We start from the raw sequence: 21,837 nt of genomic DNA on the forward strand, positions 1-21,837 counted from the left end.
GATTACACACCAAACCCCACTCCAAGACAAAAAGCCCAGAAGGGAATCTCTGCATGCTTCACCTGCCCTCAAAGGCAAGGATGGAGGGCCCAGGCTATTTTGGAAAGCATACATGAAAACAGCACGCTGAACTCCCCAATGTTTTTTGATTAGGTTCCAACAGAAATACTGTCCTTGTTCTGCTCAGCAGCATCAAAAAGTTTATCACGTTCCCACTGCTGATTTGGGGAAATCGAACTGGTTTTTCCAGTGGCTTTATCAGAGAACTGAAGATTAATTTCTTCAGAATTCCCCTGAAATACAATAGCTCAGTGAACTACTTTCCCAGCTTTAGAGTCCCTCCAAAACGAGCCAGCAGGAAACAGGCACTCATTTCTCCCACCTTCTTCCTTATCTTCCCAAGTGCTTACTATAGCTGTGCTTGTCCTTCGCCCATAAAAGCAGCACTTTATCTGCAGTGTTACCTACTCAGGAGTTACTTCTGCACATGGCTCCGGCTGCAGCTTACAGCACCTTGATACAATCCATCACTGAAAGCCCCTGGAAGAACTGACACAGCAGGACAGACTGCTGCGCTGCCCCCAAAGCACAGCCCCAGCCTGCCGCCCCTCACCCAATAGCAGCACGGCTCTTTCCCGTGTCTGCCCTTTGGAGATAGAGCTAACCAGCTCCTTTTCTCAGGGCAGGATTGTTTCTGTGCCCTGAGGCAGAAATGGGGAAAAAAGGCACCGGACTCTGCTATGCACAGTGTACCATCTGGTGGCCAGCAGGGAGCAACTGCCTTCCCCTGATACTGCGCCTCCAGCTACTCTGCTCAGGGATGCCCTGCAGCTGAAGGGCTGCTAAGGTGTTCAGCCCCTCACTAACACCTGTGCTTCACATAAAGGTCAGTAATTGGATGGTGTGAACTGGTGGGTGCGTTTGGTGCTTGGCCGTTTTGTTTCCTTCTGGCCCCGCAGCAGTGGGAAGCTCCCTGCTTCCTTGGGAGCACTTCCCCTGCAGGAAAGGGGCACATCTTGCTTTCAGCACCAGCTGAGGTGAGAACAGCCAGCTGGCTAAATCCAGGTCTCCTATGACAAGCAGATCTTCTCCAAGCAAAGCATCACGAGTCTCTACCACTGAGCAGCTCACCAGCGACGCCACGTCCTGCAGATGCAAACAGCAGGCTCCTTGCAGAGCTCCACGGAAGCCACGCCACCTGAGATCTTCACTGGAGAGCAGGATCAGGAGCAGTAAGAGCAGAAGGAAGCCACCCAAAGAGCCGTTTCAAACTCAGTTTCTCTCTGGCCCTTCTGCTTTCCCAAGCTGCAGAATGCACTCTTCGCCTGGCATGTGACGTTTGGGCTCTCTCCTCGCATCCTGCAGCACTTTGCTAATCATGAGATTACCAGGATACTTTATTTAGAGAATACTTTATTAGTTTCTGTAATCAAACCCATGTAAATAAGACCGTACATATTTTTAATACAGTGCGTTACCCCTGTACAAATGGAAAAAAAATTAAGTTTAACATTTCTAGACCAATATGGCTGTTAATTTCTGTACAATGCCAACTCACACTACAAGTGGGATACTTTTTTTTTTTTTCCTGAAGTTGACATCACAGCTAAAGTTTCCAAAAATTCAAATTATATATATATTTATATAAAAAGATAACCAAGAGCAATTCACTAGGCATCAATAGCAGCAACAGCCTCTCCAGCTTCTGCAGTCATCTGAACAAAATTATACACATTAGACTTTCAACTCACTCTTCTTCCAAAAAAAAAAAAAAGTAACAAAAAAAATCCCAGAAAAAAACCAGCAAGTTCTGCTACTGATGTGGTACCTGGTGCTTTTTATTAGCTTTTCAATCATTGTCTGGAAAAAAACCTCTAGAATAACATTATTAAAAACAGCTCCAGTATAGCACAGTCACTACTACATATCATAAGCAGGTACAGGATATCTTACATTCACAGAAGTATCATACAGTACTGTCCTACAGCTATAATACTAGAGGATACAATTAAAAAGGCATTATCTGACTTGATTCTACGTTCCAGCACACTGTGGGCAGGGAAATGGTGAGACGCAGCTCCGATATAAAGAATGCACCTTTTAGATAAGATTCTCTTTAATCCAACAAGGTTTCTTTTATTCTTGTGGCACAGCTCTAAGTGCTCATCGCTGTATACAGACATAAGCTGGAAACCGTTTAAAGATCACTCGCTTCATATAAAGATAGCTGGACAGAGGTGAACAGAGTAACTGGGACTATTGATGCAATTAACCTTTCAACTCCAGAGGTGAACAACTGAGGGAGTGGGTGTAGAGAACACAGGTGGCCAAGTAGCATTTTCATATTGTGATCTAAATACAGTATATTGTCATCCAAGAAGCAGCAGCCAGCAAAGCACTGCCTTCAGAGGGAATTCAACACTGCCACGTTAGCCTTTGTGCGACGTTACACGTCACACAGTAAAGGTGATTCTGCCAGCTATGTGAATTCCTCTGTTTAGTACAACACGGGAGCTTCTCTAGTCACTACAAACTTAATGCACGTTACTTGGCCCAGCACCATTTTCAGATCTGCATGTTCTCATACTCATGAGTTTATAAAAAGATAAATAGCAGCTGAAGATCAGAAGAAAGTAAGAGTATTCATCTCGTCAGCTAGGAACATGCCTCCCCAACCGCCTTCCTCCTCGCTGTGCTGTTTCTCAGCTTTCAGGCTGGGAAGCAGTCAGGTGTGTAAGCCAAAACATGCGCACACGTGTAAAACGTGCACACTATCGAAAGCGGTCTTCATGCTGTCACAGGAAATAATAAGCCCAAAGAGCCTAGAAGCTTGGCTGGATACACAGCAGTTTAAACTCATAACTGCTGACAGCTTTTATGTCCCTTTATGCAGTTAAGAGCCCTGCAGGGAGAGAGGACTGCTGTCTCATCCTTGGGGCTACAAATTCATGCTGCTGCCGCCATCTCCCCCATCTTTCCCTCTCCCCTCCCACCTCCAAGGAAATACAGCCTCTAAGATTTTGTTTCTTCAGTTTTGATTGCCTGAGGTTTGATTGGTCCAGTTCTAACAGGCTTTGTTGCTGCAGGAGGTGCGGGGGCAGGCTTCTCCTCTGCTTTGTCCTGGCAGACTCCTGAAGAGTCAGCAATTGCCTCGGAGGGTTTGCTCCCATTCTCATCCACTTTCTGCGCTTTGCCTCCTATTGGTTTGCTCTGCTGCTGCTCAGAAAAGAATCTCTGGGTGGACTGAAGTACCTCTGCTCTCTGCTTTGCCTTAAGAAAGGGAGAAAATACATTTACTGAAGAGATGGGTACAGGAATAAAAGCGACTTCACAAAAGTAATTCCTAAATGAAAGGACTGACCACCTGGCCAGGCTTTGCCAGAAGGGCAGTGTCAATCCAGTTCCTTCCTACATACCAACACATGGGCAACCAGGGCACCTGGCTCCTCAGCAGCAGTGTAACATTGTGCCTCGGCTTCCCTTGCTCTTCATAATCCTCACATCCACAAGAGAGAACCAAGAACAAGTTTCAATCATTATCTCACATCTTTTTATGTTGCTAACTAGCATTACAGAGCCCAAAAGTACAAACAGCCCTGAAAGAGTACAAACAAACTGAAGTTTCATTGCACAGTGTCAGACGGGCAGAACACATCCGAGCTCCAACACTACCCAGCCACACAAGCACTGAGGGTTACACCAGCTGTCCTTCATCCAGTCCCTGCGCTCAGGAAGCTCAGAGCACGGGGCGGGGGGAGAGAAGCAGAGTCTCTGAGCAGCCAAATTTTCCCCCTGCTGCTCTGGACACAGATTTCGGAGCCTACAATGCCAATGCAACTGAACCTGCCTCAAATCTGTGCTACATGTAGCTGAAGCTGTACCTGCTTCCAACTCAAAGCAGGTTCTCATCCTGGGAAGCACAAACCATCGCCTGGCTTTCTCCAAATCCCTCCTGATCCCACCAGAAACCTCAACTTGCACTTGTTAAGTTCAGCCTTCATGATCAAGTGTTAAAGCTGCAGTCTTACGCTGGACCTTCCACATGTCAGTGAAGAGCTGTGCACACAAACAAAAGAAGCTGTGCTTCACAAACCAAGAACTTGGCTCTCCTCTCCATCCCAGACTTGCTTAAAGCAGGAGCTGCGCTATCAGTTAAACCTTCCGGAAGCAGTTAAATGCCTTTTTAAAATAAGACCTATTTTATACAAGGAACCCCAACCACAACACAGACAACCAAAATCCATGTACCTCTCCGTATTTTAAGTATTTTACAGAAAATTGGAGAGAAAAAATAGCCAAAGACCAGAACATGAGGTCCTGGTTTTGATAATGTCTAGTTGCTTCAAGTAGCCAAACCAGTAACAGAATAGAAAACAGACCTGTGAACTCCGGCATGCTAAACTGCAACTACAGTCTGGTTTTACTGAAGCCAGACAGACACCTGAAATCCTTTGTGCAATTTCAGATATCCCCTGAGGTTAAGGCTAAAAAGCTGGATGATTTGATCGCAGGCAACCAAGTGTGACAAAATAACTTACATTCTTCTGAACAGCACTTGCAAGGAGATTCAGAAAGCCAGGACTGCATGTCTGTATTTGCTATGACAGGTTAGATCCAGTTTGCAATACAGACTCAAGACAATACCCTGAAAACATCATTTGTTAGGTTTCCAAGTGGCATCAACTGGTGGTAGAAAAATTCTAGATATTTGGCCTATTTAAAGGGGGACAACCAACTCCTACAACCAGATGTCACCAGAAAAAGCATCCTCTTTTACTTTATACCTCCCCACATGAGTTGTGGCCAATGACAGCACGTAAGGGAGCTCCTTGGCACCATCCATCCACATAAGCAGCTTATTCTGCACAATACAGGTAGATGAGCCAAGCGTACAGTACCTCTATGCAGAACCCTTGTACTGCAGTCTCTGCCTTGTAAGAAGAGCTTGCCTTACCCTTAAGGGTCCCAAAGCACTCTAACAAGATACATGACTCATTGCCTACTACCAAAACACAGCCACCTCTTCTGCAGAGCGTACCACATCACTGCATTCTGTCAGAGAGACTTACCACAGACACTGCAACTCACCAGGAAAAGAATTAGCAGAATAAGCTAGAAGCAAGGCTGGCTGGGACAGGAGGGTTCATCCCAGTGCTCAGAGCTGGGGGAGATGTGAAATGACAGCTAGCACTCGAGTTCACGGGCTTCATCGCTCGTTCAAAAATCCAGTTGTCAGATTGCCTTGGGCAGCGGCAGCTGCTTCACAGCCACTCACCACAGGACCACTTGAGAAAGGAAGCTCCCTAATCATTTTTTTAGTCTCAAGTTCTTATTAATAGAAAAACGAAAACAAAACAAGGTTTAGAAAAGGTCTATGTTCAGCTATTGGAGGCCCGGCTACTGGCTTGTGCCCCAGAGGCATCTGAATTAAGACATGATTTGCAGACACATTCCTGCCCTACAAGCCGTCAAGACTGAACTGGTGTTAGCAGCACTGCAGTTCAAATACTAACCTTCATGTCTTGTTCAGCCTTCATCGCAGCCTGGGCCTGACTGCCTCTGGCTCCAGACACTGATCCACAAAGACCTCTGGCCACATGCGGTAAGCGAGGGTGGCTCATAAGGCCTGTGATCATCTGAGACGGCATCTGACTATGCAGTACTATTGGCAGCCTCTGAACAGGCGCTGGGAAGGTGTTAGTATATGGGGCTCTTACCAATGGAGGGAGCAGGTTAGGCTGAGAGAGGATCTAAGTGGGGGAAAAACAACAAAAAGAGACATTTAACAATTAGAAAACTGCCAACTAGATTGCACGTTGGCATCATCTTATAGGGGAAAAAAAACAACGCCTGCTCTGCTGTCAAAGTGACAGGCTTTTATGTTGAGAGGCCATGCTTAAATTCCAGGACAAAACAGCACTACAGTGCTGCTGTGCCTTCAAGTTTTACTGACAACTTAGACATTGTAAATAATAAGGAAGAAGACTCAGGCAAGGCGGTGGTGAAGTCACTAGAGAAATGCAGTGCTGAAAAGCCCAGGTAGTTTCTGCTAGTTGCAATCCAAAAAAAAAAAAAAATCAAACCTTAAGCTCTGCAGACACTCAAATGTTAAAGCCTGAAGAGAAACATCCTACATTTTAACAGAGGCTATGTCTCCCTAGCAGCCTGGCTACAGTCACCCACAAGTGGGACGCAGCACCCTTGTAAAGCTGCGCTCCCTGGAAAGCCAGCACAAGAACTGACCTCATTCACAGCTACTGACAGATTCCTTGGCACGCACAGAACTCTCCAATTAAACCCACCACAAAATCTGCACTACTAGTTAGCAAGACCAGAAGGTGTTTTTGCCTTGATCTTGAAATCAGTTTCTTTACACTTTTTTTTTTTTTTTTTTTTTTTTTGAAGGATTTCATTGTGCATCTCCCTGTGATAAAACCTGAAGAAACAGAGCACAGTTGAGAAGTCACTGAGTTACACAGGGCAAGATTTGCCTGCAGGAAGCCACCAGCTGCCTACCTGTGGTGCAAACTGTGCAGGAAATGGCTGGGTCATTCTCACAGCAGCAGCTGCTGACTGGAACTGCTTCTGGTAGACAATGCTGTTCATTTTATTGGACTGATTGTTAGGACTTGTAGAACTGGCCCTGAAGAAAAACAACAGTTAGAATCACAGTGCTCTCAAACAAAGCATGTTTCTATCATTAGCTACAACTTAAAAGACAGCCTGGAGTAGGGAAAATCTCTTATAGAAACTAGTATCAGATTTTTCTGGATGTACTTGCAATCCAAACTGAAACAAACCCACAACTTAAGGCTATTAAGAATACAAAGAGAAAACATAAGAGAAATTTTTAAGATTTGGAAAGGCTATAGGGTAATATCTATATGAAAGACCTCTCCTCAAAGTACTACCACACAAGTTCTAACAAAGCATGTACTCTTCCCCATCTCTGCTAACTTCTGCTACCCCTTCACACTGCTTTGGGGCTCTGAGCTTGTCACAACAGGCATTAAACTGCAATGTGCAGCTGCTTCCACTCTGACCTGCTGGCAAATGTTTTAAAGATGCATTTGAGCAAATTTCCAGAGTTCTACAGAAATTGCTCTCTTCGTGTTTTATTTGGCTGTGAGTCCCTCCATTATAACTTCTAAGATGCGAGGAATCACCACGAATTAAATAAAGCTTGAAAGATTACTGGGGGAAGGGCACTCAACACTTTCCTCAGAGGAGGAAAGAGTGAACAGCTTTCTTCAAAAATGGAGGCTGACTTGCAGAGAGCTCTCATGCAGAGGGAGTGGGCAAAACACAACGTGAATCGAGCAGCAGGACAACAGTGACAAGGAAGGCAGCTACACTCAGCCCACACAACATTTCACAGACTTGGGACTTTTGAGCTCTGTTATGTTTTCCTGCATCTTCCCAGTACCTCCACACTTAACGCCAAAGCTTACGGTACATCCTGCTTCAGCTGCATCCCACAGATTCTACATGAGACATTTCTACAAGACACAGACCATTGTCTTCCTCACTCCTTTTTTTCATATGTGAAATGTTGCAGGCAAGAATTCAGGACTGCATGCAGGAGTTCAAACTAATTCCTGCTTCACTAGAAAAGCCTGGATGCTTTCAGCCTGCTGCACTGAAAGTCAGTGAAATATAGTTACCACGCATGAGAGTGCAGTTTTCAAGAACAAAACTACCTTGCTCCAAAGTTCCATTTTTAAGTTCCTTCAGCCCACTCAACTTCACACACAAGCTTTTCAGCAAGTTCACTAAGAGGTACATTCTGCATATGAGAATTTAATCCATTTTGTCAATTAACCAAGTTAACCTGCCAACTACTTAATTTCAATCATGAGGAGCTTAGGAAACAAAGATGCAGAATCTATAACAGAACTGCTGCAAGAACTGCTGCTCAGGTGCTCTTAGTTTTGTTTCTTAAACTTTCAACACTGCAGTTATTATTACGCTCAGGGAAGTTAAACAGTCTTGATAGTTTTACTCCAAAGTACATCTTTCTCTGCCCAGTTCTGTCTGTTAGGTCATTTTTAGTTCATTTCTTTAAAAATATTTTGGAATTAAATGGAACTAATGTCTTATTTCAAAGCTTTATTTTTCTGGCTAAATGCAGTGGGGATCTGATGACATACACCTTAAGAGCATGCTCCTTTTAAGCTCAGATTAAACACTGCATTTTGCATTAGTAGCCCCTCATCCCACGCTTTTCAAAGCTGGCTGCTCATGTATGACTAGGCAAATTTTCCAGATCTGATTTCAAGAATTTGGAACTTGAAAAGAAATTTACCGGAAGGGACTGGATGTTGGAGTAGTACTTCTGCCAGACACTGGTGGCGTTCCAGGTTTAACATCAATACCACCTCCAAATGCCTTCAGTTCCATTTCTGATATCTGAAAAGCACAGCAATTAATGTCCCAATTCAATAAAAGAAAAACTTGTCGTTTGAACTTTTCTTTCCCACCTCAGAAAACACAGGAAAATATTTAGCAACAATTCTGCAAAACGCTGAAAGGAAGAGCTGAATAAAATAAGCACGTTCTAGAAAACAAGCAAAAAAAAATTCAGAAGCACAGCAAAGAAGTCCTTCACATTGAAAATCCTCAGACTATAAATGGAGCAATGAACCTTGCATGTTATCTTGCAGATACAGTCAACAGAATAAATTAGTCTCTGGAACAGCATCCTTCCACACACACCTATAAAGCATAATAACAACAGTAAGTCAAATGTAAATGAGTTTTGTTTTCATTTGGCTACCTTTAGCAGGAATATGATGGAACTCCTAACATGGCAGCAAAGGCACCTAAGGGAAAATCCCACCATCCCACCTTAGCCTCCTCATTTCTTGCTGAAACAATAGTGACTGCCCCCTGAAATCCAGGCCACAAGCTCTAAGTATTTCAAGCATAGCTCTAGAGCTAGATGACTTCCTGCTCCAGGGAAAGACCTTACTACACCTGCCAGAAAGCTTGGCTGTGTTCATTGTACTGCACAGTGTTACAGTGCCACCTGAAAGCGTCACAAGTGTGTGGTGCTGTGCACTATCCAAAAATCCCATGTGCCTGCAAATCTGAAATTGCATCTAAGAGACCTCATGATTGAATGGCAGCTCTTCACATCTCTCTTTACTAGCAACTGCCATAGAGGCTCCACACAAAGGAGAAAATTCCCTTGTAGTATTCAAGTTTCCAGCACTGTTTCAGGGTTATCTCCTTGCTAGAGCTGTCACTTGAGGCAAGTTTTCTTTTGCTGTGAGACCAACCTTTGCACACTATGTTCTGTGTTCTCATAGCACCTTATGGTGCTATTCATAAAAGCAGAACCTCAGAGAGCATTAGAATTTAGTCCTATTTTAAGGTCACAGCTAATACAAAGTCCACCGAAGTCCCTAAAACTCCAGTCCGTTACATCAGGAAGAGCAGTTTCCATGCCATTCGCTCTTAGATTCACACCGAAGAGCAGAAGAGATTTTAATGTCCTTACAAAAGTAGAAGGGATAACTTCCCGTCTCTAGAATTATCTACACACACATACACAAGCTTCTCCAGAGGTTTTTCACCACAGCTACCTGGCAGGAATTCTCTGGGATACTTATCTACACAGAGAACGGGACAGTATTAATAAGGATTACATCTACCCTGTTAGAGCAACAGGTACACGATAGAATAAATTCATGCAGCAGGTGGCAGCATTACAATCCAATCAATACATTGCCAGTTCAGAAGCACAAACAACTCAGTTTGCTCCAGTATTAGATTAGAAACAAACATTGACAGATAGAAGCATGTCCAGAACAAAAAACCAGCTCTGACACTGTGATGATGCTTTAACAATTCCTTCTGTACAGTTTTCTGGTGCCCTACATGAAGTATTCTACTAGCCCACAAAGCCATTATCAAAGTTTTCCTGCAGTGCAATTTGTCTAGTTGCAAGCCAACCACAAATGAAACTCATCTAAGCTTTCACAAGATGCACACAGTCACTAAGGGACTAATCATGGCTGGCTTCCCTGTTTTCCCCTCTCTAACTTTTAAGGTCAAGGTATGTTTTTTAAATGCAAGTGTCATCACAGGTTGCCATGCTGGCTCTACAGAATAGCAAATAGCCATGCTTCATATTAATTTTTATACTGCAGATTTATCCATACAAATACCTTTCCAGTCGCAGCTATCATGCTGTGCTGAGTTCCTGCTGGGATTAATCCTCTGAAAGGCTGGGTTACTTGTGCTGGTCTGCTTAGATTTTGAGCCTGTGCTTGAGGTGGTGTGTGCTGTAGTGGTGGTTGTAAAGACTGGGGTAGGGCAATAAGTGGCTGTGCTGTGGATCCAAAGTTAGGCAAAGAAAGTTGTGATCCTGGTAAAGGTACTGTTACCTGGGGGAAAAAAGAAGTATAGAATCACTGTGACATATACACATCATTTAACTTCCTTTACCAGTTCTGTGATTTCAGTTACATACAGGGCAAATGGCTTAATCTCTTATGGAATCAGAGTAGTTTGGGCTGGAAGGGATCTTAAAGATCAGTGGATAAGCATGTGAGAATATCACAGTGACCTGATGGGCAGGAATAATTGCATTTAGTAGTTTGACCACCAGTCTCAAATCTGAAAAGAATATATTGTGTGACTACTAGACTATGCATGATATGATATCTCCAGATGTGAAAGCGAGGCTCTGCTCCGAATGATAAAAAAAATTTCAAGTATAGACAGTCATAGTTGAACACAGTAAAACATGAACATTTCCAGAAGGTCCTTAAAACTATGCTCCATTTTTCAAGACGAGACCCAATTTTTCAATATGCTTTTCTAGACATCTGTTTTGGTAACTTCTTGTGTATTAAGGAGCCTACTATAGCTTTCCTCCCCACCTCCCCCCCCCCCTTCTCTCCAAAGCCACTTAAAAATCAAAATTTGAACAAGAAGATAAAAGCCAATAGACAGCATGCTGTAAATATGACTATACCTGCACAAAGCAAATTAACAGATCTTTCACAAAAGAATTCCACATATTTTACAAATCTCCTGACGCACGTTACTGACCTGGTTGTCTTATTTTGCTTGTTTGATCATTCATCTGCCCACTTCTCAGTTATTTTCTATATTTGATCTCTGACATGTGGCAGATCTGACTTTTCAACTCAGTGAAACTTGGGTGTTAACAACCGGGCTGCACGAAGCCCTCTGCAGTTTACTCTGCTCTTTCCACCAATATTTGAACCCAAGAAGGCAGCACATGCCTCAGCCAGTTAGCAACAGCATTGTGCAAACTACATCTTTGCTTGTCACTGGAAGGTGAACTATTTAAGAGGAGACCATAGACAAACTACCACGAGGAACTTGCAGGTCATTCAGCTTCTCAGTAACTCAATTTTGCAGTGCTGCTGCAGTAACTCCCCGCAGCTATCAGTTTTTAATTCTTGCAGTTCAGAAGAATTAATGATTCTCTGAAACCTCCTTTCCCATAACCTACCCAAACCATCACCAACAACATGCTTTTAAGAAGAATACAATTTAGGAAATTTACCATGCCATAGTTTACCTGCTGGAGAGCACTGGGAGACTGGGCAGTGTTGTAGAAATTGCTCTGGCCAGGCTGTTGAACTTGCCCAGAATACAGATTTGAAGCCTGGGTGAGTGTAGCTCTGGCCTAGGAAGAGTGAAAAACAACATTAAGAATACTTAATTCCAATAAACTTAGTAATACTTAATATAATGATTAAGAAAATACTTAACTCTTAAAACTGAAATAGCGTGACACAGTAGTACAGTAGAAAGAACAGGACAGAATTATGAAAACCTGAATGTTTCAGATTGTAATAAAGCTCTTATTTGCAAATGATGGAATAGTCCTTTGCCACCTACAACAAATGAAACCAGACCAAGAGCTCCAATAGCAACACAAGTGCAAGGATTCCTGTATTCTGGAGAACAATCCTCAATTAAGAGATAATGTACATTTATGAAATTAAAAGAACATTATCTTCCAAGTGTCTGAAGTTTTCTGCCACCTACAACCATCACTATTACAGAAGTAGGCAATACTTCATTATTGCTTTTTTTTTTTTTTTTAAATCAAATGCTGCAAAAGTTTTTCATTTTTGATATTTCCTACCTGTAGAATGTGTGTATCAAGAAGCTGAGAGCCTCCCAGTCCTGAAGCTTGACCAAGCTGATGTTCATATAGGATTGGAATAGGTTGTGTATTAGAAGTCTGCTGAAATGCCAGGCTTGACTGCGCCTTTGCAAGTTCCTGGTGTTGTACTGTTGGGAAGTTGTGTAAGGCTGTACCAGACAGAACTACTGGTGATGGCTGAGACAAACCACTTTGCATAAAAGCTTGCTGGGACCTGCAACAGATTGGAGCATTATGTATAAAAACTAAGAGTTCAACAACGATCCACCAGAAATTTAAAGTCACGAGTTATATTGTTTAAGCACAATTAGAAAACTTGACTGGCCAAATTTTTACTAGAGAAAGATTTGTTTTTATTCTGCAGGTAGCAAAATAAGAGATACTAAAGACCGCATGAAAATAATCAGGCTTTTTTTTATTTATACCCATATACACACAATGCTGAAGTATTTTTTCATAATTTGACCAAACTGTAATATACACTAACTACTGGTTATTAGTTCATGCACTATAAGGTAGGTCAGTGTGAAAGTACCACGTTAGCAGCCCCACTCAGTCATAAAGCAAATTGCTTTTGTACTCTCGACTTCATAGGTCTCCAAAATCTGACCTGTAATACTTACAAGTTAAGTTACTGGATGTTGACAATTGTAGTTTCCAAATGAATGCTCTGGCTTCAAAATTGGAACACAAATAGACACCAAAGCCTTTAATTTTAACCAAATTGCTTTGTCGTCACCATAGGAAAGTTGCAGTTTAAAAAACAAAGGCCAAAAGCAAGGAACAGCAAAGCACTGCAACAGAGAGGTGGTTTTAGTCCACCAGGAAGTATTTCTTCAAACTCCTCCCTTAAGTCAGCTGAATAGCCACCTTCACATTGGAGAATCAAATAAGAGCTTTGAAAGTTGCTTAAACTTATCTCAAAGGACAGTGTTTTCCATGTAAAAATGCCTTTCACCAAGAACTTGGTTGATATGTACTAGCATAGCACTAGCCCTATTAACCTGGTATGTGCTTGCTTGCCTTACAGAACATCCAGGTTAGTTCCAGTCTGTATCTTAAGTTACACACCATTCTTATAGCTGTACAATTTAATTGTAAGCATTGGAAAAAAAAAAAACAAAACTTTCCTAAATTGAATGCAAATACTGTTGTCAAAGTAGAGGCATTTTCATGTGTTTTAAATATTCATCTACCTACATAGTTATTTATCCATTTTAAACCAGTAACCCCTGTAGCTCATCCTTCTCTGTGTCTTTAAAGATGTGGGGAAGGTATTAGTTCCCTCAGATAGCACACCCCAAAACTCCATCAATATTGGGTGTGTGAATGACTAGAACAGGCAGAAGCATTTATTTAATCTGGACTGCATGCCAGACTGATTGTGTTTCTGCAGCTAGCCAATTGCTCGCAACCATTTTTGTCAGCTTTGGAAGGACAAACAATATTTGGTCTGATTCACCCAGTACAAAAAGCACTTGGTACACAGGATAGAGAGAGATTAAAGGTTAAAGGGATTCAAGATACACATGTGAGATTCCTCTATGTCTACTTAGTTTGGCTTCGGCTTTCTACATCACAAGCAACAGACTTTTCTACACGCAGGCAAAAATCTCTCATTACTTTCACCAAAAAAACTTTCTCCAAGTGAAACTAACCAAGCTTGTCAGAGTACCACTGTGAATAAGTTTTGATGGGAACAACATGGAAGCTTTGGAACAGTTTACAGTGAAAAATTGTATGCAGATTTATATGCAGACAAATCCAATGCCATCTGAGACACACTGATCTTCTGATTGACTTCTGTAGCAAACAGAAAACATTTATTCTAAAATGTGATCTGCTATCCCCAATGCATCTGGGGTTACCTATGGAGTTCAAATTAAGATTTCAAAGTTTGTTTCTAGATTCCAATGCTGGTTTAATCAGCAAATAAACAAAATGCTGAGTTAGAGGCTCAGACTTCTCTCCCCTCCCACCACCACTTTTTTTTTAAAATTATTTAAGACTGATTATGTTTTCAGCTTTTTAGCCTGATTCCCTCAAGGTACAAATATCACTGATAACTTCTGAATCCAAAATTTCACAGCTCCACTTGTACATGCCAACCAGCTAATCTGCGAATGGAGTTCTCATGTGGATCAACAGATTAAAGATTTTGGGAGGGAAAGACAGAAAGATAGAGTAGCCACTGAACACAGAATATATCTGCAAGGATGCGGGTTCTATGAATTCCACCACCTAAAAAGCAAATAAATTCACACGTGCTACTTACCTGTAAGGTTGTAAAGAAGAGTTGAACAACTCTTGGGCTTGTGACACAGCTGGTGCTGCTCCTAAACTCAGCTGAGCTTGGTGCTGCCCTTGCAGAGGTGCATAGATGGGGATGGGGATCTGCTGTACTGAAGCAGGCTGCATAAAGAAGAAGCCATTAAATTGAATAAACCTGCCTTAACATGATCATACAGGCACCTTGTGAATACGTGCACTCACATTAAGTACAGCGTGAGAGCTTTTTATGACAATTGTTTTGAACGGAGAGGAGCAGGAGAGATTGAATACCATCCACAGGCAGCAGTATGAAGAAGTAAAAGTAGGTGTGATTTTGTTTCTTGTGGAATCTTCCCACTCTTGCCTGCCCCTATGTGCCCATCAGCAGAGCTAGGATGGAGGAGAAAGTAAGACAAAAAATCCCAAATACCTGAGAAAGTCCTGGTTGAAAGCCTTGCTGTTGGGCCAAAGAAGGCGGTGCCAGACGAGCATGTTGGGTGTTGAACAGGTGACTTGTATCCATATAAAAAGCTGGAATTTGGGCTGCAGTACCTCAAGAGGAGAAATACAATTAGTATCAACTTCCAAGCATTCCCTTGCTAGACAAATTTTCACCAAGAGTTAGAGATGCAGTTACTGTCTGTACTTCCCTGCTGGATGTTGTGTTGAGGGACATGGTTTAGTGGGAGCTACTGGGGACAGGTGAACGGTTGGACTGGATGATCTTTTAGGTCTTTTCCAACCTTGGTAATTCTATGATTCTATGATTCCCAGTACAACTACCAGAGTTTGAATGCAGCAGCTGGATGCATAAGTGTATAATAAGAAGTTTCTTTGGTGTCAATTCACCCCTATTAGAATCTATCAGTTTTGCATACCCGTAATATTCTTTGGGGACAAAACAGATTCCGGCAGAAAGAGGCATTTTAATGAAGGCAGAGAAAGAACATGCTTCATGTAATTTAGGTTAACTATATGTAGAATTTTCTTTGAAGAAAAAAATGCCATTACCATAAACTACTGTGGCACCTTGTTAAAATCACCAACTAAGTCATTCTTTGTCTTAAATAGTGATTTAAAATTCTGGAACAGAAAAGTGGTATATCAAAGAGCAAGAAACTCACTTTCCTCACTAAGCTAACAACATAGCATTATTGATATGACTTGCATATGTAGCTTAAAATAATTAGTGAATATCTGCTTATAAAAGCTTCTCCATCGTTCTGCCTTTACTACAGATAAATTCAGAATGAAATTCAATTCTCAAGCTTCAGAATGCCAAAAAAGCAGACACGTGGTTTCTCAGTCAAACACCATTACCTGCTGCAGACTGAGACACATAGACCTGGGGACTCTGCTGTTGCTGGGCAATGAGGGATGGCATGCAGCTCAGCTGGGAAAAGTGACTTGCAGAAGCTAGGCTGCTTGTCTGCAATTGCTGTGGTTTCACTTTACATATATTGGGAGGGTCCGAGGTGCTTGCAGTCTTTGTACTCAGTGAAGAGGTCGTGTATGTTCCAGCTCCTAGAAGGAGAGAAGCAAGTGGTGTATCATCAACCAGTTGAAGACACTCCAAAGCCTCCTCTCTTTCAGTGCTCAGAGTTTTTGGTATAGCTATGCAAGCACAGCCACTATCAGTAATGAAAACCACAATCTACTGCAGCTATTTCCATCACTGTAAGGCAGATGGAGAATAGAAAGAACAATTCTATTAGGTTCACTACAGGAAGAGCTACAACAATAGTACTTCTCCCTTCTCAAGCACAGGAGAACGTAAAAATATCAAGGTAGTTATCTCAGTCAATAATACTACAGTGTACTGTGATTGTGCCTCAAGACCCAAAAGCCTGGCTCCAAAAAAGGTCTCTTTAATCCGCTGAGGTTTTGACATATATTCTAACGCTCCTAGGCGTGAAGACTTAATCGGAAGTAGCATCTCTTGGTTCTGACAAACAAGGATGGGAACAAGCACTGTTCATGAAGAACAGTTGGGCATTTGCTCTCCCTAATGCAAGGGAGGCTCGGTATCAGCTGTTGAAGCCTTGGCTCTAAAAGTAAACTGCAAATGAAATTAATGCTGCAACTAGCTGGATGAAGAGTTTGCTGGAAGGTAAACCTGCTTGCTGGAACTGAGTGGCTGCCAGAACTGACATCTGTTCCAAAAAAATCCCACTTGCCTCCCTTCACTCAGATAAACAAAATGAAACTAACATGTCAGCCAACAGAAGCTTACATCCTCTTTCAAGTCCTTATATGTAGCATAAGCAGAAAGATGTCTTTTCAGTATTCTTTTTAGCTGACTGAAGTGCAATAGGGGAAGGATCTCTTTGTTAATTAGAGGTATCTGGGAAACTACTGTTCAGATATGACATTTCACACCTGCACAAAATTTGTCAGCTCTGTACTAAACACGTCTCTACAGGGAACCTAACTTTTTAGAACACAAAACAAAGGGCAATATAGCAGTACATTGCAATCTTAACACCCAGTACCTGATAGTGAAGTTGTTGGTGTAACAGAAGCCACAGGAATAGGAGGCATTGATGCACTAGAGAAAGAGCTGTAAGTACCACTGCTTGGCACTGCGTTGCTGCTGCTGCTGTTGCTGCTGCTGCCACCAGCTATGGGAGATGCTGCTGAGGTCACTGGTGAACTCTTCTCCCCCATGTTTGGGGAATTCTCCCATGCTTTGCGTGCAGACTCCATCTATTTAAAAAGAAAACAAATCTCCTTATCTATTAGGAAATTCAGCCAGTCCAACAGCCTTCCTCTTTTAACAGTTATTTTTAGTTCAAAAGGCAACTCAGGCTTCATGCGAGCCTCTTAAAAAAAATTGCCGTAATCGTGCAACTCTGTTCATGCAAAAAGCATACGGCCTGAAGTTGGAGCTTCTTTTCTGTTCCAACTGCACACGTGCACAGTTCATCTTAATGCTGAGTACTCAAAAGACAGTTCATTCACACTAATCTGGCTTACTTTTATTTGACATGGAGAGCAAATGACACAGGAAGCAAAAGAAGAGTACAAAAGAATCCAAGTATTTCCAGGAAGACTTTTTCTTTTAAGTTAATTGGACCTTTTAAACAAAGTAGCTCCTTGCTCTCTTGCTAACTCATATATTTTGAGTGACCACCAAATCTAATATACATTTTAGAAAACCCAAGAGCACCCAAGAGCACATTTCCAAATCAGCTGCTGTTCAAAATGCTATCAAAGCTGACACAGCCTGTGCATACTGCTCTACGTTAAAGCTAAAGATGCTTCACGTTCCTCCTCCTTCAGTGCGTTTCATTACTGCACAGCAAGTTAAAACTGCAATCTACAATTTTTAGACACAATCCTCTTCCACCAAAAGTGAGAAGAACTACTGTTCCACTGTAGTCAACAACAATCTCATCATTGCTAGAACAAGTTCATAAGGCTGTATCTTTGAATTCAGACACTTCTAAGGGATTACTGAAAACATTTGTGTTCAGACTGCATCCAGAAATTCAAACGCTCAAAGTCCACAGACTTCTCTCTACAACTGAGGACAGCCAGAGGTTGAAGTGGAAAGACTGTGTGCACAGTTGGATGCCAGAGGCTAAAATCCCTGATCTATAGGACTCTAAGCTTCTCAAGGCCAGATGCTGTATTTAAAGGTTTTTGTAAAGGTTCAAATACAGCCCCAGCAGCCTGGCTGCCTGGATCAGTAGAGTGCCCTAACTGGGATTTGCAGCCTCTGAAAGTCACGCTTTCAACCACCCTGCATAAAACACATTAGGAGGAGCCTGGACAGGCCAAAGGGAACTTGGATTATTTGGCTAGATGCTTCAAAAGTGATAAAAAAAGCAAAGCAGTACACAAAAAAAAGTGGCTAACACAACTGATACACAACCATAAAGTAGCTACAGCTCTGTATTCTTCAAGAGTAAAAGGGGAGAGAAAGAAACTTCGTTGCACCTCAAACAATTTGAAGATAGGCGACTTATCTATTTTCCTTCCTGAGACTGTCACTAAACTTATGTTTAGTTCCCCCATTATAACACTGTCCTCCAAACTGGTTCCCATTCTTGCAGATAGGACAAAAATAAAGATTTATTATAAATCTGCTGGAAAGGATTTTGCATAAGGTGGAACACCACTGCACTGGTACTATGAGAAAATGAGGAAAGTGCTTGTAGATATCTGAATGGAGAATGCATCTACTACATTCATCATGTTTCATGATGCCCTGAAGAAACTAGTGACAACAAGAGCAGGAGTCTACACACCGAATTTTGTCTTCCAAACCTAGACACTACCATGGTTTCTCAAGTCATTCCATATCTCTACCAATTTGCTACAAATGGCATTTAACAGAGATCTGAGCCTTGCTTTTAAAGAGCTCCTCAACAACCTCTGGATGGAAGAGACATTGACATGCATGTATCCACGCAGCACCATCTAGAGACCAGACGTGAAGAAGGAAGTAGCTCTAAATTGAGAGAGACTTGGGAAGGTGTTGCAATTTTGCTTACTGCTCAGCCATGGGAAGGGGAGAGCACAGGCTGAAGACCCTGGCTGCTCGAGGCGGCTTCTTCACGGTTCACCCACTGGGGCCTCAACATGAATTAAAAATCCAGTACTTACTACCTACAAACTTAACTGGAGACAAATATGTATACACACATGCTTCTCTATGCCAAAGTTTAGGTGACAGACAAAAGAAATTCAAAGGATGCCAGATTCCAGACTCAGGTGACTACACAGGAATTTTATGTTGAACTCTGGAACATGGAAGCAGGCCAAGCAGTTCAGTTTGAGATGACTGTGGCTTTCTTCTGCTCATTTTCTGAACTAGAAATAGCCACATCAGGTAAGTCCTTTGAGGACTATTGCCTCAGTAAAGGTGTAAAGTTGTGCAAAGGTGTAAAGTACAATTGGTGTAAGGAAAAATTTCTCAATCTCTCTCAGACTAGCACCTTTTGCACCTACTCTTGCAGAATGATACAAAGTACTGGGAGCAGGTGTGGCTGGAGAAAGGAGGCAGAGCCCGGAGACTTTGCTCTAAGGCAGGGAAGGAAATGCTTTGTTTTCTGTTGCTCTTAATGAGCTCTTTAAAAGCAAGGATGATACGAAATAAGGTAAGAAAGAGCAGCTTTGCCCTGAGTCAGAAAGCCTTTTGTGGAAGTGATAGCCTCAGTGCACACCTCAAATCAAGCTTGCTGCCTTCAGCATTTGGAAGAAGGATATAGCGTTCCAGCAACTGGAACAGAGAACACAGAAACAGAGTTGTTTCCAAACATCCTTCCATTCAGATTTTAATCACTGTACTTCAAGGTAGTGTTAAAACATGGATCTTCAATGTATTCTGTTACTACACATCCAAGATTTATCATCCACTGCGAAATGAATCAAATCACTGACACCAGAACTACAGAACAAGAAACTGCAGGATGAGATAAACAAACAAACGCTGTAGTCTGCTCTGTGGCTGAGCAGTGTCATGTTCCTTGTGGTTTCATGCTGTGGTAACAATCCTACCTTATTACATGTGGATTGGATGTCCAGTTGCTAAACAGTTAGAGACTGCTACTTCAGAAAAATGCTTTCAGGCGCCAGAAAGTCAGATTATGGTAATTTGTTACACAAGAATGCAACTGAAAATCAGAGTTGTTAATTTACTTGTCCCTCCTCAAGCCCTCTCCCCATTTTGCTGGCCCAAGTGTCTATGATGTTATATTTTTTTCTCCCCAGGAAAAAAGTGTTAACAAAAGAAAAGCAAAGACAACAAGAGATCATTAATAACTATCATCCATAGAGAGTATGAGCAAGCAGCTGTCAAACCATGCCAGCAAGACTGAAGTCTCACCAGGACTGACAAATAACTTTCTCCAGTGTTAGTTCTGCATCCAATCCCTAGCTTCAAGTGTTTGGTTTTTTTTTTTTAAAGTAAATTACAGAAACTAATTTCAAACATCACTCTCAATACTAGAAGTAGGAACACCGTTTCTACTAGTTCAATCACCTGCAGTCACAACAGCAAAGCAGATCTCACACACCAAAAAGACCAAACAACTTCTAAAGGTACAGTAGCAAAATAGAGACCAATACTATGTTAGTGAGTTATACAATACACACAATCCAAAGTCCATCAAAATGGCAAAATGCCACTCAAAATATTCTATGCACTTGCTCTACACTGAAGAGCAGAAAACAGCAGAATATTTATTACACAAAGCATGTTCTGACTAGCTAATAGAGCTGCCTTTCAGAGTCACCAGCACTCCACCCTACTTTGTATTTTTTGGAACTTCAGCCATCCAACTCAAAACACAGTATCACTGCACCAAAATCTTACTGCTAAGAAAATCAAGCTTGGCTTACCAAGCAACTCCTTGCAGCCTTTAATATCCAGCTAAGCAACTTGCCACATACAAAAAAAAAAAAAAAAAAAAAAACCTTAAAAAAATCAGTCAGATTCTGATGGTTTGTCATGAACACAATGGTACAATGCTAAAATGCTAGGATCCTTTTTCAGGGCAGTGGGAGCCAAGACTGGTTGATGCCAAGTGTTAATGCAAAATGGGGTTAGAGATTTAGAATTTAAATGCATCCTTTAATAGTCTGGTGTTTCAGCCATCCGTTTATATGCAGAAGCAAGTCAGCAGAGGAAACAAAGGAAGGCTCTAAAAAAAGGTTTACCAGCAAGTTCTCCATTAACTTTCCCCTGCATGCAAGAAAACAACCCTTAGAGGGATGTGGTACATACCTTGAGGGTGAGGTCGACGGTAGCGGGAGAAACTGGAGTTAGGCTGGAGCTCTGTTGAAGAGTCTCCCTCCTAGGGAGGGGAAGGGTGTGGGGCAGGGGCACCTGAAAGGCAGGCAACACACATCACATTCTAACTACGTCTATTATGAAAGCCCCAGAAAAAGCAAAGCTCAAGCTTTATTCAGTGAGCTACAACTTTGTCAAGGCTTGAGCATTTGGCAGGGAGATTTTGATAAAATAAGGTGAAAATATGGTAGGTGGGAAAAGGTCATTCAGCAGGTGCTGAGATGCTTCTCAACTCTCTTTAATAAAAAGAGGCTGAAGACTGGGGTTCTGAAGGGTCCGTGTCTTCTGCATAAACAAATACCAATTTTCTGCTGTGGGATATACTTTGAAGTACCATTTTACTTTACTGATATGCAAAAATTCTTCCCAAGCCAAGTTTGGCCCATTCTGTACCAATACAGTACATGGGGTATAGTGACCTCTTGAGTTCTGAGATGCAGTTTCTGCAAAGAGGAAGCTATAAACCTTCAGAGTCACAGGACCATGAAACAAACCAAAACAGATTTGCCATCCAGTAGCTGAATACAGATATCTTCTCTTTCAAAAGATTAAAGATGTCAAACCTAGGGAAATAAAGTTGACAAAAGGCTATTTCTATCTTTACTGCAGAAAA

At 42.0% G+C, this 21,837-nt stretch overlaps 1 protein-coding gene across 15 annotated transcripts in view; it reads right to left on the bottom strand.

The window, feature by feature from the left end:
• Window positions 1-1,396: 1,396 nt before the first annotated feature.
• Window positions 1,397-21,837, bottom strand: part of PRRC2C (proline rich coiled-coil 2C) — a 69,366-nt gene continuing 48,925 nt past the window's right edge. For 5 of the 15 annotated variants that reach the window (XM_052665810.1, XM_052665808.1, XM_052665815.1 and 2 more), the window contains 12 exons: window positions 21,159-21,260; window positions 16,918-17,131; window positions 15,746-15,949; window positions 14,856-14,977; window positions 14,430-14,566; window positions 12,134-12,368; window positions 11,546-11,668; window positions 10,173-10,391; window positions 8,306-8,409; window positions 6,517-6,643; window positions 5,514-5,750; window positions 1,397-3,270 (listed from right to left, as the gene is read on the bottom strand). In XM_052665810.1, coding sequence (XP_052521770.1) covers window positions 3,013-3,270; window positions 5,514-5,750; window positions 6,517-6,643; window positions 8,306-8,409; window positions 10,173-10,391; window positions 11,546-11,668; window positions 12,134-12,368; window positions 14,430-14,566; window positions 14,856-14,977; window positions 15,746-15,949; window positions 16,918-17,131; window positions 21,159-21,260 — 2,082 coding nt within the window. In that variant the 3' untranslated portion in view covers window positions 1,397-3,012. The remainder of the gene's footprint in view (window positions 3,271-5,513; window positions 5,751-6,516; window positions 6,644-8,305; window positions 8,410-10,172; window positions 10,392-11,545; window positions 11,669-12,133; window positions 12,369-14,429; window positions 14,567-14,855; window positions 14,978-15,745; window positions 15,950-16,917; window positions 17,132-21,158; window positions 21,261-21,837) is intronic. The other 10 variants (XM_052665821.1, XM_052665813.1, XM_052665823.1 and 7 more) reach the window with 7 other exon arrangements.

This window comes from Tympanuchus pallidicinctus, unplaced genomic scaffold (genome assembly GCF_026119805.1).
Source record: "Tympanuchus pallidicinctus isolate F22 unplaced genomic scaffold, pur_lepc_1.0 scaffold7, whole genome shotgun sequence".
Taxonomy (NCBI): Eukaryota; Metazoa; Chordata; class Aves; order Galliformes; family Phasianidae; genus Tympanuchus; species Tympanuchus pallidicinctus.